The sequence below is a fragment of the Diachasma alloeum genome, unplaced genomic scaffold (assembly GCF_001412515.2).
Source record: "Diachasma alloeum isolate Michigan unplaced genomic scaffold, Dall2.0 Dall_scaffold_00375, whole genome shotgun sequence".
NCBI classification, from domain to species: Eukaryota; Metazoa; Arthropoda; class Insecta; order Hymenoptera; family Braconidae; genus Diachasma; species Diachasma alloeum.
The window spans coordinates 206,338-225,023 of record NW_021680514.1 but is presented as its reverse complement, the minus strand read 5'-3'; the positions used below and the strand labels follow the sequence as shown (position 1 = coordinate 225,023).

General features: G+C 36.2%; 1 protein-coding gene across 3 annotated transcripts in view; it reads right to left on the bottom strand.

The window, feature by feature from the left end:
- Positions 1 to 18,686, bottom strand: part of LOC107041740 (syntaxin-binding protein 5) — a 225,519-nt gene that overhangs the window by 37,085 nt on the left and 169,748 nt on the right. For all 3 annotated transcript variants that reach the window (XM_015262452.1, XM_015262451.1, XM_015262453.1), the window contains exons 6-12: positions 16,092 to 16,296; positions 15,855 to 15,930; positions 15,603 to 15,757; positions 13,814 to 14,105; positions 6,954 to 7,197; positions 6,405 to 6,655; positions 4,480 to 4,669 (exon numbers count right to left, since the gene is read on the bottom strand). In XM_015262452.1, the coding sequence (XP_015117938.1) occupies positions 4,480 to 4,669; positions 6,405 to 6,655; positions 6,954 to 7,197; positions 13,814 to 14,105; positions 15,603 to 15,757; positions 15,855 to 15,930; positions 16,092 to 16,296 (1,413 nt within the window). The remainder of the gene's footprint in view (positions 1 to 4,479; positions 4,670 to 6,404; positions 6,656 to 6,953; positions 7,198 to 13,813; positions 14,106 to 15,602; positions 15,758 to 15,854; positions 15,931 to 16,091; positions 16,297 to 18,686) is intronic.

Genomic DNA, 18,686 nt, shown 5'->3' with positions numbered 1-18,686 from the left:
AAAAATTGTGGAACGCTCTGGAAAAATTCCGTGACAGTTCCGTAAAATTTCCTACAATCACATTTCGCTCCGGAATTACGGAAAATATAGGTAATTTTTATTGAACATTTCTTCCCGTGTAGTGGATTTCGCCATAAGGCCGGATCAAAATTTTCTGGCGAATATGAGTTTGCAGCCCGATACGGACGTCGAAGGTTGTAATCATATGAGCTAGACACGTTTTTTTAGGCCTTGTGACGAACAATATTGTTGTCATAACGACCGTAAGTAGCAATCCACGGACGCGTAGCGTCCGTGAAGCTCTGCCTTACAGCTGGAATTATAAAAAATCAGAAATGTAGTCCTAACTTTAGAAGTATGGTCTTAAATCAGTAATCACAAGAACCAAATGGAGTTTATATAAGGGTCAAATGGGGAGAAAAGAGGAGTAATTACAAGAGCAAACGCAGAAGACAATTGAAGTAAGGGAACTATGATGAGGGTGAAACGCGGAGTCAAGTTTATTACACGCAAGGTCCAAAAGGGCCACATGAGTGGAGTGATAGCATCAAACGGGGAAGACGAGTGAAGTAAACATGAGGGTCAAATGAAAGAGGATAGAGTAATTATAGGTACCAAGCAGGGGATGTGAGTGCAATGATTGTAAGAGGCAAACGGAAGGCCGCAACGGATGTAAACACGAGGGTAAAAACTCTCTTTTGATGCTTCTAACCATTTTAACAGGGTGATCACTCCGTCTATTTCTCCCGTTTGACCCCCGTAATTACTCCACTCGTCAGTCCCCTCGACCGTTGTGATCACTGCACTGGAATTCATCACTTGACCCTAGTGATCACGCCATTCGTTTGCTCCATTTGAGTCTTATGTTCAATCCACTTTCCTTCCACGTTTGACCCTTGTGTTTACTCCACTCGCCTCCCCGTTTGACCCTCAAGTTCACGTCAATTCTCTGCTCCATTTGACCCTTGTGATTATTCCACTTGTCCGCCCCATTTAACTCTCATGTTCACTCCACTCGTCTGCTCCATTTGACCGCTATGTTCATTCCGTTTATCTCTTCCGTTTGACCCTTGTGATACTCTACACGCCACCCCCTCAATTGATTCTGATATGCACTCCACTCACCTCGACGCGGTGATGCGCGTCAAAAACGCATTTGTTGGCAGCTCTTCGTAAAAAGTCACCGATTTGGATAATTTTTTTTCTAACTGGTCGGAATCAAATAATAAAAAAATGTCATTTAAAGTCAAGCTGGACTTTTAATTTGTAATTTCTTAAAGTCAGTTTAGATGCGTATATGTTGGAAACTGTTCAGAAGTTATCGAGAAATGCCACGGGAAAAAAATACGGAACTTCGTAACGAACCAAGTGGTTTTTGATTTATTCTTCCAAGCGAAATAATTATCGAGATATCAATATTCGTGTATCGGAGCGCGCTGCGAACTCTGTGCGTCTCTATCTCACGCAGGAGCTGGTATGGTGGCCTCTCTATTAGTTTGATCAAGATCATAGAGAGAAAACACACTGGTTATGAGCGTAACAGGGATGTAACTGTACAAGCTCCTGCGTTAGACAGAGACCCACTGAGTTCGCGGCGCGCTCCGAAAAACAAATATTGATATCTCGATAACTATTCCACTTCGAAACGTGAATAAAAAAAAATTCGATTTATTACGAAATACCGCGTATTTTTTCCACGGAATGTCTCGATAATTTCTCAATAGTTTCCGAGATATGCGCATCTAAAGTAATTTAAAAAAATTAATAATCAAAAGCCCAGCTTGGCTTTAAGTAACAGTTGATTCTGAACAGTTTGAAAAAAAAGATCCCAATCGGTGACTTTTTACGAAAAGTCTTCAACAAAACGCATTTAATCACGCACAACGTCTGCACGATCTCCCGCTATTAGTCTCTTATATTCGACCATTGTAGTCATTCCGATCATCTCCACTTGATCCTTGCGATCACTCCACTCACCAGAATTGACTTCATCTATTCGATTTCGTTAGTTTTTAATGTTTTAAGCTATTCCCACGATATAAATATTCTGCATTCCAATTCTAGAATACATATTCCTTATTTAGGGATACATATTCTGTAATTCCCTTATGACAGTTATGACTCTCCAATTCTTTCCATTATGATCGATATTTGACTCTTAGAACCTTTCTGATTCTACACTTTGTGACTTCTATCTACCCCATCTGATAAATGTGAACACTTATGACCGCTATTTTACCCTTCTGATGCCTTCGTCTCCTATCCTGTATCCTCCTATACTCTCGTCTGACTCTTCTGATACCTTCTTCATTATTCCACCCCTCCTTCTTTCCCTTCCGTAATCGGCCAGACTACAATAATGAATTAGTTTTATCAGCCCTAAACTTTCTTCATGTCTCTACTCCGACTATCAAGTACTTTCAACCCTTCCAATGACACCTCCCGTTTGACCCTTACAATTATTTGAGCCTTAGGATCGTCTTATTCATCTCTCCTGTGTGATCATCATAATAATTTGTCTCTCGGAATCATCTTGCTCGTCTCTCCCATTCGCCTTTATCATAATTTGACTTTCACCAAAATGTCTCCCTGTCTGTCTGGTTATCAAATTTTAACACCTAATTGACGAATTTTAACAACTGCAATTGTTGAAATTCTACAATTGGTTATTAATTCCAATTTTGCAACAATTAATTGTTGAATTTCAATAACTAACCACAGTCTCTCGTGGGAGTCGAAGAAAGATAAGGATGAACGAGCGCGACAAAAAACAATCCCTTGAGTCAAAGGATTATAAGAGTCAAATGGAAGATAGGCAGAGTTGTTACACATGAAATATGCATGAGTGTAGAATACATGCATAGCGTTTTCTCTATGCATCGAAGTTTGGCAATGCTGTCGCTTTGTTCCTAATTTCGTCCCTTGCCAAGGAACGTTTTCAAGGTAAGTAAGGTTTCGACTTCTGATCTGAACGAGAAACGCTCTACGAGTTTCGTTTCGATTTTCCTAGCTGTAATGTTCCAGGACTTTCGTTTCGAGTTTCGTTCCTGACTTCGAACATTCGTTTCTTGCCTCTAAAACGAAATCGAAACTGGAACGCGTTTCAAGTCCCTGATGAAAAAATTAATGGTATTTGTTCTATTTGATTATTTTTCATACGCAGTAAATGGAAAATGACAAGTGTGACCAGTAGTTGCTGATTTTTTTTCTCATCGATAAATTGAATGTTCTCACTATCGATATATCACGACCCAGTGTAATAAATCTATAAATCATCAAAATTCAAAATGTCGCAATTGTTGAAATGAAAAAATTGTATCGGCGTCTGTCTCCAATTGATTACCCGATGTACGCATTCGCTGTGGCTGTGCTTTACTCATATTTGATTTTAAAAAATCCTAAACGGTACTTGAGTAATTTAAATGCCGCAACTCCAAACAAAACGTTAACTTCTTTTTTTTTATAGAAACGATAATTATCGGTTTGTCGTTGGATCGCAAGGCTTGTATTAAAAACCCCCTCCCCTGTATTTTTCCTAATTAATTGTTCTCTACTAAACCTTAATTAACTACAATTTCTACACGGGGTCATAAGTTTGTATAACTGCTAATAAAAAAATGATTAAAAAAAGGAGTAAAAAGAGAACATTATCCTCGGGGTCTCGGTGTTGGGTGTACTCTCGACACAATATCCAATAGAGGGTAAACACGGACTAGCAACAGGAATGTATATAAATAATATGTAATTCTTTGTTGAAGTGAAAGAACAGGGAATTACTTCAGAACTTTCATATACTTTTGCAAATTTATCTGCAAGCAGTAATTCTATTTTTTAAAAACCCTCAAAAACCATTTTTGTAGGCCATTGCATTCTCTACCGAAAATGTGTCAATATTTTGCTTTGAAAGATGCACCGACACTCATGGGAAAAGGGTTCTTTCAACCGTTCCGCACTCGTATCGAAACATACTGTTTATACCCATTCCTTTTCAACATCAGTTTCCGGAAAATATCTTGGATACCAATGATGATAGGAAAATTCATGAAAGGCATTTTTGGACTTCTGTCTCTTCCTCTTAGATTCAGACCTATGCTGATGAATTAAAATCGTCCACCTTGAATAATGAATCTCCTTTGAGCAAATTATCCAATTTGAATAGATGCTTAATTTCAAATCTCATTTTAAAATCGGCATGAAATACCGTCGAAATGAAAAAAAGAAAATCATTTAGTTTCTCAATTCAGCGCTCATAGTATATACCGTGAAGTGGGATTAGAATATATGATACATATCAATTTTTTAGTCATGTATGCGATATCATTGATATATACCTATTCTTCTGAGTGAGTAGTCATGGCTTTTAAGATTAAATCGACCTATTCCATCACTGCACCATCGAATTACTTTCATTTCATGTATTAAATATATACGTGTGAACAGGACTGTTGTGAAGAGTTTGCACTGAATCAAATGGATTACCTGATCTATGCTCGGACTTCTCGCTTTATCGTCGCCCTCACGTTTACCATCGTCCTGACGTTTGGGGCTTCTCAATGCCCGTTGATAGGGATCACCACTACTCCCCAGATCCGAAGTATTCATTACTAAAAGTGTCACCTTTTGCACAGTGTCGATGACCACTAAACCAGACTCATTTCCATATGTTAATCTGCAATAAGTTTTTTTTGCGTGTTATTTCCTTTTCAACGAGGCGAAAAAAGCCATAATTTCAGTGCATGGGCTCTTGCATTATTAAATCATCCCGTGTAAATTTTTTTTTGCCCCTTTTGTATCTTTCATATTCTTTACGAGTCATTGTTCATGCAGTGAGAAGTAAAAAAGTGTGGGTGAACTGATGGTAAAATGGAAAAGTATCGATATGTTGTATACTTCATAAAACATACATAACAGGATATTTTCTCGCGCAATTTGAGGCGTATTCAAATGAAAATATACACAGCTTTGAGAAGAATATGAAGAAAAACAGTGTAATTCACAAGCCTAACTGCCGTAGACATCCATTCAAATGTGAAAAATATTTCTCTTTGACATTTAGGAGAGATAGAAGTTGTCTAGGTATGAATAAAACATGGCTTCGATTTTCTTTGTACTACGAAAAATCAGTAATTTAAAAAGAAAGTTGATTGTGACTGAGGGGGGAAATTACGGGTTTTAGAATGTGCAATTTACGGTTGAAAAATCATGCAAACTGCAGGGAATAATACAGAATAATTCTAGAGTAATTGACATTGATGGAAGGAAAGATAAACAACGAAAATAAATCAGTGGAGAAAAAGTGGAACTCCTTTACATCAATGGAACGGTAAAAATAGTATGTATTTTCTGAATTGTCTCGTTAATAAGTGATTTTAGGATAAATTATGAGAAAATATTATTCGTACAGAATTTTGTCAGCTTCAAAAAAGGTTTATTGACATTATTTTCTGAAATCCCTCATTCCGGAGATAAATGCAAAAATAATGATTCAGGATTTCACAGGACCAAGTCATTTTACTAATTGTTGAATTGATTACTCATCTTTACAATGAGTAATCTTAAGAGAGAGGGTTGGACAGCATTTTTTGTAGAGAATTTTTTCGGCTTCCGAAATGATCTTTCGCCATTTTACCTTAGAACCACTAGTTTCTGAAATAAATGCATAATCAAGAATGTTTACTCAAAACTGTTACTCCCATAAAATTGTTTTTTTTTCTTCGTTGATGGGTAGATTTATTCCCTTTAGCTCTTTAAATTTAAACCACATGCTTAAATTAATGACTCAGAAATAAAATCAGACCACTCAATGTTGGAACTTGTATGACTATTGACATTTTGAAGATGTTTTCTTGGCTATTGCATTCAGTATATTTTTTCACATTGTTTTTTACTTTTATTTTCATTTTTTAAGTCTTCTAATATGTGAATTATCAATTTCAAAATACATTCCGTAAGAGCCCATCAGAAAAAAAAATGTGCATCTAATTTTTTCAATTCAATTATGACTAATTGTTTTTAATTATCAGAAAAATTTATTCCGTATGTTCCTCCAGAATGACTAAAAAAAAAATTTTTGTCAAACAATCGAAAAAATTCGACCTGCGGAAAATGAATGAACATCCTTAACAATTAAAGATTTCCCGTTTCCTCACTCTTCTCATGGTTCACGATCTTCGTAATGGATGAATCAGCATTTTTTGCAGAAAATTTTCTCAGCGATAAAAATGTTCTTTCTCCGTTCTCTCTTGAAACCAGTCGTTTTGGAAAAAAAATGCATAAAAAACAAGAACTTTATGTTCAACTCAAACATTTTTCTCATCACTCTACCGAAACGATTCATGATAAATGTCTGAACCAACGACAAACAGAGAAATATTGACAGTTTGAAGTGACTGAAGAGTTCTTACAGGCCATAAGACGAGTTGAGACTGAGTGATGTAATATTCTCAGTTTGTTCGCCACCAGCATTTGACGTTAAACAAATAAGTGTCGCTTGAAATCCAGGGGCTCTTTTCTGCAGGCCTCCCTTGACTTTTAACGACATCGCGGCCTCGGCAGCTCTTGACTCTTCTACACCTGGTATTTGGCATGGATCCAAATCGGGATCAGGTGAGCCCTCCGTATCTTTTCCATCTGATGTCAGCGATATTTCCAATGTCTGCAGAGAAGGGAGAGAAGCAAAGAAAGAATTTAAAAGATAGTAAAAGCTAAGGACAGGCCAGAAAGAATTGAGGAATAAAAAAAAAAGAGAAAGGAGAGATTATCAGAGAGGAGTTATTACGAGAATTTATTTAATTCATGTTCCACTCTTTGGGAATTTTTCTTTGCAAGCATGTTGAAAAATCGTATGTGTACCTGGGGCGATGGAACCACGGATTTTCGCCCATGGTACACAATATAATATAATATACTCCTACACTTACGTATCAAAATCATTTAATTTCAAAGTCACGTACCACGACTTCTGACATACTCTCAGCCTTCTTAAATTTAAATAGGACAACGTGTCGTCCGGCCCCAGCTATCGCTAGTTTACGACTCTCTGGACACAAGTGCATCAGTTGGATTGCTAGTGGATCCTCTTCATTATCTAAACTCTTTGCTTTACTCTTTTCGAATAATTTTGCTGTTTTTAATTTGTAAAGTAGTTGGAGCGAGCCAGCTGAGGCATCCCAGAATTTTATGCTGCCATCGGCGTGACTGGAATGAGAGAAACATGGGTCACAATCCCTAAGACTTGAGATGTCTCAAAGTGTTTTTTACGCTGCTATTTTGCACACTTGTATCGTTATGTTCATTACTCCATTGATACAGATAATCTTTATATGGGGTATTCCAAAGGAACATTCCCAAGTGACACAATTCCCTTACCAACCCCAGTCCTGCTGCTGATTCTTTCCAAATTTGTATGTCAGACTTCCAATTTTTTTTTGTTTTTTTTTCTAACGCACTATGTGACCAAATTATGATTTCGCGAGCTTTGCTGCTGCAACTATTTTCTCTTTCAAAATATGCAAATTTCCACGTAGAGGGAGGTGGAGCAAAGTGAACCTTTTGTCATCGACTTAAACTCTTAATATCTTTGTTTATAAACAACGATAGTCATTCATTGTTTATTTATATCAAGAAATTAAGTGGACTGCATACGCACTACTTTGCCCACTCTCCCCTACTCTTCATTAATATAGATATTTTTTTCTTTACTTATTTTTTGGCTGATATTGTTAAAGAAAGCTCAACAAATGGCACATATTCTAGGTTGCAATTTTGTTTTTTCCTCAAAAAAATTTGAGAAAATTCGAAGCGTAAAGAAACCATTCCCTCAAATTTCAAAGTGGGATTGAAATTACGTCAAAACCAAGACAATGGCGCTGCAAAATCTTCGTTCCAAATTATTCAGTTCATTTGAAAAATTAAATGCTCTGACGCCTGGACTATTCGGGTTGTTCCCGTCCCACACTCCAACCCTCTGTACCGCATTTGCCAAAGGACAAGGGAAAACCTCGATTGAGGGAAAAACCAGGTAAAGTCGTATCTTGCGAGAATCCAGCTCGGCAATGAACCTGTGAGGTGAAGAGTGTCACAAATTGGGCGCCCAAGCCAGGACTCGAACCCGGGTCCCTCACATGCAACTCTATTCACACAACCACTGCCGTCGGTCGTAGTACTATTTAGTCAACGTAATAGTATTAGTCAATTGTGCAGTATCGTCACATGGTGGAAGTTATTCCGAGTTAAGGCTGAGTTGAAATCGATCAGCAGGTGAGTCATTGAATTAAACATGAGAGATTTGAGTTTTTTTTGATCGGGAATTTTCCTCATCCAAATGTCAGCCAATAGAATTCCACTATTCGACTGTTATTTCATATAGTCAACACGGTATTCAGCTGATAATTTTTGATAATTCAACTGGTAATTTTTCATGTTGACTATATTTGTGGAAAATAAAAGATTCCGTGGTCGAGTGAACCCCTGGTTGGAACTGTCAAATGGATTTTGTTTCATAGTGCAATTCTTTTGGCCGACATTTGGATGGAAAAATTCCCTCTTGAATACTACTCGAGCTTCAAAATTAATCGAGTAATTCCCTCAAGGTTCCCTGCACACAAATGAACCTATCGGGAATTGCTCGATAATTTTGAAGCTCTCGTGGTATTACTTGCGGAAAATCAGTTTTTTAAAAATTCCCAAAGTATTTTTTTCGAAATAGTTTTTTGAATATGATCACAAATTTTCGCTCCTTACTAATGAAAAATGTGGGAGAAGATAGATTTCTAAAGTTTATTGGCCAATAAAAAACAGTCGTTATTTTCAATGGATCGATTGTATTCTCGCAAATTTGTATGAGTATTAATTAAAATGGGTGAATTTCCACAAGAAGAATAGAAAATTAATGGAAACCATAGAGAAAAAATGCATCTCTTTGAAAAATTTCAATTACTGAAAGAGGCCCTCTCAACTATAGAGTAACAAAAGGCGGGGCCGATGTATTAGGATCACTAAACATCGAGTGTGCAATAATAAATGAAGTTTATAGGTAATATTTGGGCAAGAAATTTTTTTTCTCGAGATATTAATCGAAATTTCCATAAACTAATAAATTTCAAAATTTATCTTCTCCCGCATTTTTGATAGTTAAGGAGCGAAAATTTGTGATCATATCCAGCAAACTATGAAAAAAATACGTTAGGGATTTTCTTTCAGTTGATTTTTCAATTGAAAAAAATTCGACTCCCTAATTTTCCGACAATATCAGATTACCGAGGAAATATCATGCGAAAAATGGGATTTAAAAATTTTTTTTTTCGAAAAACGAAGGAGTTATTTTCTCGGGGTGAATCTCCCCTTACACGTATGAAAAAATTGTATAGAAATTTTCTATACGGATTGGGCATAGAATTTCTATAGGATTTTCGTATATGATATTCGGATATTGCTATATGAATATTTTTTATACAAATTATTTCTATACGATTTCTATAAGTTGGATTTTATACGACCCACTGCCGCACGTGTAGAAGCATTTCGTATGGAGTTGCGACATTTCTCTACGTTATTCTCTGGAGCATTTAGACATCTTTAGTATGAAAAGAAAAATTTATGTATAGAAATAATTCATATAGAAAATTTCTATACGATTTTTTCATACGTGTAATGGTTCCGTCTCAGTTCTTGGGCCATTTTGTCATTGCATCAAGGCAATGTTCTGTGATAATAACGGTAACAACGGTAAATTTCAGTAATGGTCGAGTGAAAAATGAATTGGAAATATTTTTCAGTATTGTCAAGTCGTTGGAAGGTCAAATCAACGAATTATGCAAGATTTAAATTGAAAATATACTGATTTTACTATTTTAATCGCCGTCTGTATGTTGCGATTTTGGAATCCTGTAGAGCACAAGGAGTTTCCTGCTCCTGCCGTAGGGTCGCTTTTTTCCTGAAGTTAGCCGGAATTATTAATTTGTCAGGCATAAAATCAAATGGCGCTCGAATTAAGATTTATTATATTTATTGTAAAAGGGTCCTTCGTCACAAAGTTTTTGATAAAATTCACTTGTCTGCCTCAGCTTTAGAAGTATCTATCAAAAACTCATACTCGAGTTGAGTTTACTCATGTCCTTCAATCATTTCGGTACTGAATTATCTAGAGGACGGTGGAGTAACGTGTAATTCCAATTTTAAACGTTAACATTTGTCATCAACCCATTGACCCATTTGTCAATGCTAACGTTTTTATTTATGAACAAAGATATCAAGTATTGAAGTGGATCATAAACGTTCCACTTTGTCCGTCTCTTCCCTATGGATTATTCTCACGCGATTGTCCTTGCCCAATTCCAAAAGTCACTTGATTAAGAAGAACACAATGATGGAATTTCAATCCCGTTTTGAAATTTGGTGAAACATTTTTTGATACATTTAAAATTTTTCCAAATTTGGAAACAAATATCCCATCTCGAAAATGGATAATTTTTAAAATCAAGAGTGTATGATTCAATTGATGCAATTGTTGTTGATTATCATGCAACGTTAAACTTTTTTCAATTTATTTATTCAACATTAAAATTCTTCAAGGATATCTAAGCGGTTCGAGCAATTTTTTCGGAGAAATTTCATTTCAGAGTTAATATAAACCAAGAATTTTTTTAGACACAATATCAAACCTAATTTCTAAATATTTTTTCAAAATGATTTGTGGAAAATGAGTTTCTACATATTGTGTCCATGAGAACTGCACAGTCCTACCCTTAATCCAATAATTGATCTTAACTCAATAATGGTAACTGCGAAAAAGTAAAGTGATGGCAATATTTTGCGAAAAATTTGAAACTTACAAAACTGTTCAGTTGAGAGACGGACTTGGATATTCTTGAGAAATTTGATGCCAATCATTTCTCTAAATTCATAAAAATGTATACTGTGAAGAATTTTGAATGAAGGCTCCTCAGAATTCAGAGCATCTGTGAATGTTTAGACTCTAGTGAAGATGCCGATGTTTTATGTCGATTGCAGTTTTGGGATATAGCAGTGAAATTCTCTAAGTTACGTGGAAAACTCAAAACTAATTCTACATATCTTAGCATTAGTCTGCAGTTCCATAGAAAACGGTAAATATCAATCGTCAAGGCTACCAATACTCAATTATGTTCAAAATGATGTCACATTATTTCATGAAATTGTAGACTCAAGAATTTCACATGCCGACGCAGTATTCCTTGAAAGAGTTAGTCTAAATTGGTGATGATTTTCAAAATCTTAAAATTCAACGATTTGGGAATATAATTTATAAACGTAAATTAATTGGATTGAGGTTCAGTCTAGATCAATTGTTACACTGCGCCTTGCGAAATTTTTATTACGTTTATTAACGCTACAGAATTTGAATTTCAACATGCATATTGTCATGAATCGAATTGACCTTATTACAATGGAGGCTTCGTATAAGATACGTCTCTATAAGATACCTCGCGCTCCGAGCGCTCGAGGCCTACCCCCACTCTCCGCACTTTTATCACCTCCCGAATGTTTATGCTCCGTGGGCTTCTTATAAGATACCTATGACCCCGGTCATTTTTTAACGTGAAGAGAGTAGTTATAAGGATCAAACGCTGTTAAGGGTCAAACGGGAGGGACGAACGAAGTGATCATAAGGGTCTAAAGACGTTAAGGAAGGGTCGCACCACTTTTTTCAAGTAATGGAAATATACATCGGTTTTTTCTTCACTTTTCCCATCGAAAAATCCTAATTTTTCGTCTGTGATTATTCTCCAGTCCACCAACAATACCCCAACACCAGCTGCCATTCTATCACGCGGGGTTATGTTTAGAGAGAGAAGGGAATTCGGGCGATACAAATTCAAAACATTAAACACATATAAATTGATTAGTTATTGATATTCATTCAGTAAAAATGAAAATTTCATTGAATTCGGGCGCAACGAACGAGGTATCTTATTTAAAATCCGCTGATCGCTATTTTTCTCCTCTCTATGGGAGTATATCGGTTCCCGGAATGCCACTCTCCTGCTGTCCCTAAGGTACCTTATATAAAGCCTCTACTGTATTGGCCATTTAACGGCTTTTGAATTTCTGCGAAAAAGCTGAAAATGTAAATCTGGAAATGTACAAGTGTACAAAATAGCTTCATCTGGTTAAAGTGATATGAACATACTCCGGTTGAGACGTTGAGTGTGTGTATAATTGTAATTATAAGTTTTCATACGAATTCTAATTTGAAACTGATCTATTAAGGATATTCAAGTACTTTAGCTATTTTTTCTGCTGTGAAATGCTTTTCTTCTTTTGTAGTCGAATATCAGAGCTTTCATTTCAGCCCCATTTAACCCTAAGTTTCCGGACATTTCACAATGATTTTATTATTTAAACTTTACAGGTCTGAATTTGAATCTCGATATTGAACCATTGAAAAACATTTTTCGCCACGGTGGGCGGAAAGGACACATTTTCCTTTCCGCCCACGCGGAGGAAAATCTGCCTTTCCACCTACGCCGTGACGAAAAACAACGTTCTCACCACGGGAGGTAAAATAAAGGACCCTTACCCACGTGCAGAATTACCACCCGAGCCTTCGGCTCGGGTTCCTTTATTCTCGAGGAACCTTTATTTTCCTTCCCTTGGTAGGAAATACATTGTTAAAAATCTGAAGAAAAATTAGAAAGTTTACTTTTGGAGGAAGGTTGATAAAATCATTTATAAACAATCAATTTTCCGCTATGAAAATTATTTGTTCGGGATCATAACAAATTTATTCATATTCAGAATTTAACCAGAAATTAATTTCATGCCCAAAAAAATAAGGTTTCCGAAAGTTTAAACAACTAATTATTTATTTATAAACAACGAATGTTTAAAAAAATAATAATAATTCTTTGCCAAATGTGATTTGATCGACGCTGAATATTCATGATTTTTTTTTCAAATTTTATGATTAAAAATGCTTGAATCTGTAGTGTGGTTTGGAACAAACTATAAAAGATACTTGGATATCCTCAATTTTTATTCAATGATTATTTTCTAACAATTCAAAGCACCAAGAAATATGAATTATTTGTAACAAAGGTTTGAGGCTCTCGATAATTTTCACATTCAATGTGAAACTTCAGCTATAATACCCCAAGACCTTCAAAATTATCGGATATTTCCCGAATATTTTGTTGCATAGCAACGAGAGGGGTCAGTTTTGCAGTAAAATCCCTCGCGCTGTGCGCTCGGGATTTTAATCGGCGCAACTGATCCCGATTGTTGATATGCAGGAAGACTTGAGGAAAATATCCGATGAATTTTTAAGGTCGAGGAGTATTCGGAGGACAATTTCTTCAATTCTGATTTGGGCTGATCAGGGTGGAGTGTTCGGGGTTACGGGACACATTTCACTAAAATGTGAAATTATCCAAAATGTGAAATGTGTAAATATCGCTGTGTAATTGGAGGGAAATTATCAGTTTGATAATTTCCCTGCAACCGGGAATGTTCAATGTTCAATGTGAAACGCGTCACGTGACCCCGAATACTGCACTCTGATTGGTCAAAATCAGAATTGAGGAAATTGTCAATTCAATTTTCCGGACTTCTTCATGATTTTAATCTTTCTCACTAAATCCGGTGTTATTTGGGACTTTTACATTAATTATTATCAATAATATTAGACTTTTGATTCAGCACAAATTTCACCTGAATGTTTCTATGCACATCAATCTTCATTAAAAATTAATTTCAAATTTTAATCTTCAAAAATCGAGGTGTGTTCATACTACTTTAATAACGAAAATCATGATTCATTAATCTAATAGTATACCCAGTGAGGATAATTTCATTGTAGCTACTAGAATTGGAACTCCATTCACCACCGGACACAGGCCACTCTTTTTCACTGAATCCCGTCTTTTTCTGGGACTTTGAACCAACTGAGTAAAATGCTGGAACTAGATCCGACGGGCAATCGGCGAAGTACGAACAGCAGGTAACTGGAGACTCGTGTATATCCATTGGATATGGATTCTCGAAGCAGGGGAAACCCGGGGTTAATAGGTCAATCACAACCAAGTCATTTTGAAGTAGAACTACTACAGCGTAAGGATCCTGGAAGTCTGTAAAGTGTAATTAAAACGCGAAAAATGTTAAGTGAAGAAGCACAAAGCATTGGAACTGCATGAGACAATATTTAGGGCGATCTATACATTGCACTATTTGAAAAAATAACTAGATTTGATGAAATTATGAAAAACCGAGTCGGCTTTTATGAAGATGAGCGAGGCACGTCAAATCAACTTTACAAGCATGAATTATGTATGTCTTTGATTCTGGGGGAGATATATGAGGGTTTATGAGGACCTTTTGGTAGCGCGCCAGGCTGTAAAAAATATCTCTAGGAAAATTTTTATATTTCCCTTAGATACCAAAATATTCTCTGAAAGCTGATCCTATTATTTATTTATTTATTTTTAACGGAATTTGTCGCAAGAAGTTTGTGACTGGCCCGAGGGTCATCAGCCTAGCTGATCCTATGCTCGTGGAAAAATGTATTACAAATACATATGATTCGGCCGATGTTATATATTTAGAATACATTTCAGAAAATACATTCATTTTCGCATGGATTAAACAAGATAAGTGTGAAAATTCGAAGGAGTTTATTTTGTAATATTTTATCAACTAATATAATAAATTTAGAGGAAAAAAATGAGAGAGCTCGTTGTTGATTAAAGCAGAGCAATTATTCATGTTTGAGATTTTCAAATTCGAACCAAACAATTATTGTTTACTTGTTTGAGAACTTGTTCGCTTTTCTCTCAATGTATGGTCTCGCTTTTTTTCGATAACCCTCGCTGGAGAAGAGACATTGACGTTGCGTTACACATCTACGTGAAATTACAGGATACTGTTAGATGACATTTCGGATCGGGTGTTAAAACAAATTTTACAGGAAGGTGAATTTAATGGTGATAGTTCCTCAAACATCATCAAAGTAGGTAGCAATTTTTTAGAAGAAAAATCCGGCGAATTTTTTTATCGAACGAGGAATTTCCTGCAGACTGTTCTATGATATATTCAGAAAACTTCCTGCCTTCCGATGATATTTGTGAAATATTCAAAGTGGGATAATTAAATAATAATAATAAAAGTGGAATACTTCGCTACTTAAGGATGTATAGACACCAGATTGAGTTTTAGCGGAAAACTCGAAAATTTCGTCATCTTTCTATGCACTTTTTGTATACATATCGAACTATTAGGTGGAACCATTTATTAAAAAATAATGTGCTTTTTAAAGAAATATTGAGTTTTCATTCGTTGCCAAAAATAAAGTTCCAGATTTTGACCACTATTTTTCCGCAGGTATATTTTTCGCTTTAACCCACAAGAACGCATGTCATTGTATCCAATTTCCACCCAAATGAGTTTTCCAGAGAGAATCTGTCACATAAATTTTCAGCAAATTTTCACCATTATTTTCCCTCTAATGTCCATACATTCTCAACATCAAATTTTTTCATTAAAGCCTTCAACAACTCAAGCGCCAGGTCCACAAATCACTTTACTCGTTTTTAAAATTCATAAACTGCACTAGACAAATAAATACCAACCACTCATATAGGGGCTCTCACACAGCGTTATAAAATCAACGACATTATGTTCCATCTCCAAAACAGTTGTTGTTTTTCCCTGAATAACTGTGATACTGGGAGTTCTACCAGTGGTATCATACGCTAATCCTCCGGAAAATATGACGTAAGCCTCTCTAAAAAATTCACACACCATAAACGATAATGAAACTCCAGCCATCTCTCTAAAATGAAAGCATTATTAATCAGAACTGTGGCATTTTTTTATTTTACCCTGATCTAGATAATTTCCATTCGACCTTCTGGATTGATTTACAGGGCTCTGGCTCTCCGTCCTTTGACAATTTTGCTGCATTCGTGGAAAAAAGGAAAGAGAGAAAGTGAAAATCGATGAATGAATAGTGGTGGTAGAAAAAGAGCCCCCCGACTCTCCCTATCGTAATCCAAATGTACCGAATGTGGTAAGTCAGGGAGTTGTGTGATCATTATTTGCTCCTGGGGAGTACTCACCATGTGGATGTGTAACGTTTGTTGCTTTGAATTGCCTCAGCAACCAGGTTGACAGTGATCCATCCGTATGACTGCACATAAATTGCTTGCCCTCGTGATGCCATGAGATTGATCTAAGTGGCTCGTCTGTCTGGCATCGCCACTCAGCGTTTTTCGTTTTCAAATCCCAAAGCACAATCTGTCCAGTTTCATATCCGATCAACATCTGAAATGGTCCCAATAGTCGTATTCAAAACTTTTCGACTTCTCATGAGATTTTTTCGTCGTTTTTCTTCTCGGGTTTATGACGATAAAAGTTATGCAGTTTACCAGTGATATATACCTGTTACTAGATTTCCTTCTTGGAACAGGTACTTTTAGATTTTTATTTCTTATTCCTGGGGATTGAGGAAAATGGGGGAGGAATATTCAAAGATGCTTAAACGAAGGAGGAGTGAGGAGTTTTGGCGAAAAAAATGAACTTGAGAAGGAAGGGTCGACACAAAGTCATACCAAAAATTCATTCATAATACGAAAACAGGAGAGAAAAAGAAAATTACCAATGGATCTTTTCGTACTTTATACAATTCCCTACCAGTGTTGATGAACCGTTTCGCTTTCAAATGGAAGCATTGTAATCATTACAATTTAAGTTTCCAAGTTTTTTTAAAGAGAATAAATAAATTGAACTGAATATTCGTTATATGCTATTCGTAGACCATGTCCATAATAGTATATTTCGATACGAGTGAGGCGGAATTTGTCCCAGTGTGAAGTTGCAAGTTTCCAGCAATTACACGAGCTGAAAATTCCCATCTCATATGTGTCGAACAATATCTTTCCGTACTTCACCTTTCCTTCATATTCCGGGATCCGGTATATTTTATCCTCAATTCCGTAATTATATTCCGGAATCCGGAAAATTTTATCCTCAATTCCGGAATAATATTTCGCGATTTGGTATATGTGATTCTCTTATGGAAAATAATATTCTCGACTGAATGGGCGGAGGGGAAGAATCTAGACTGTTAGAATTTTTTAATTTCATGGAAAATCTGGTAGTAATTGTCATGAGAGTGACACTGAATCCGATTTGGGGGAACATGATTATGAAATTTCAAGATTTAGGTAGAATTCAAGAAAATTGATGAGTTTTCAGTGAAAGTGAGATGGAAATTTCAGAGCTTGATTGAATTTTAAATGAAACATGAAAATTTAATTTTTTCCGCAAGTTCCCTGATTTTTCCGAATGTTCACAGAATAATTTAACTGAAAAATGAATTATTCGATTGATTTTTTGATCATTTAAACTGGAAATCAATGGAATATTTCCTTTTTCAATCGCGGAATTTCCTGAAATTTCAGTGATTATTCCCTCCATTCCAATTTCGACCAATAGGAGGGATTTCCTTGGGATTTGACATCACGTGGTGTCTATGATATCGATAATTTTCGGTAATACCACGCCTATTGCTAAGCAATAAACAAACGTTTTCTCACAGAATTTTAACATGTGACAATTAAAAAAACGTCAATGAGCAGTGACATTTGTGACAATGAGGGAGAACACAAAAAAAAAGTTTTCCTGCTTCAAGTAGCTTGCGGCTTGAACCAAGAATTTTTCCTACTTGATTCGAGTAGGATGAATATGATCCAATCCATCCGAGTTTCCTACTTGATTTGTGTATGAGAAAGGATTGTTGTATGAAAAATTGTGTCAATCCAATTTTCACTTAGGTCAGGTAGGGAAAATACTCGAATCAGGGAGGATATTTTGGAGTTTTTCAGCGGAAAAAAATATTTTCGACCGAGTAAATGAGGCCTACAGAAATTTCGTCATTGGAATAAGTTCGGGGGCACCCTACAATGCTACAAAAAAACAGAAACCCCCTGAGAGGGGGATTTTTAATTAATCCGGGGTGAAAAAGTCAAACTTTCTAGTTTATTCAACGAAAAAAAAAAAATATATATATATATTTTAAGCTTAGTGGTTACATCCTACAGGGATTTTGTCATTCGATTAAGTTCGGTGGCACCCCTGATGGACCGACTTCAGAGTTGCGTCAGAGTTGCGTAAGACTTGAATATTTCCAACATTTCAGAGAAAGTTCAGAGTTCGGTCAGAGTTGGGGCTATGTCGGATTCTGGGGAGGGGCCGGGGGGGTTTACATGTGTTCTCTGAACTCTTACCTGCCGTCAGAGTTAAGAGTTCAGTTTTTTTATTGTTGATCATTATTTATTTATTTCTGGGGAAGGGAGGGAGGTCCATTTGTTCTCTGAACACTTACCTGCCGTCAGAGTTAAGAGTTGAGTTTTTTTATTGTTGATCATTACTTATTAATATCTGGGGTGGAAAGGGGAGGTTTACATGTGTTCTCTGAACTCTTAACTGCCGTCAGAGTAGAGTTCTGTATTTTTATTGTTGATTATTATTTATTCCTTTCTGGGGAGATGGAGGGAGAGTTTACATGTGTTCTCTGCACTCTTTCCTGCCGTCAGAGTAAAGAGTTCAGTTTTTTTATTGTTGATTATTATTTATTCCTTTCTGGGGAGGTGGAGGGGGAGTTTGCACATGGTCTCTGAACTCTTACCTGCCGTCAGAGTTAAGAGTCTAGT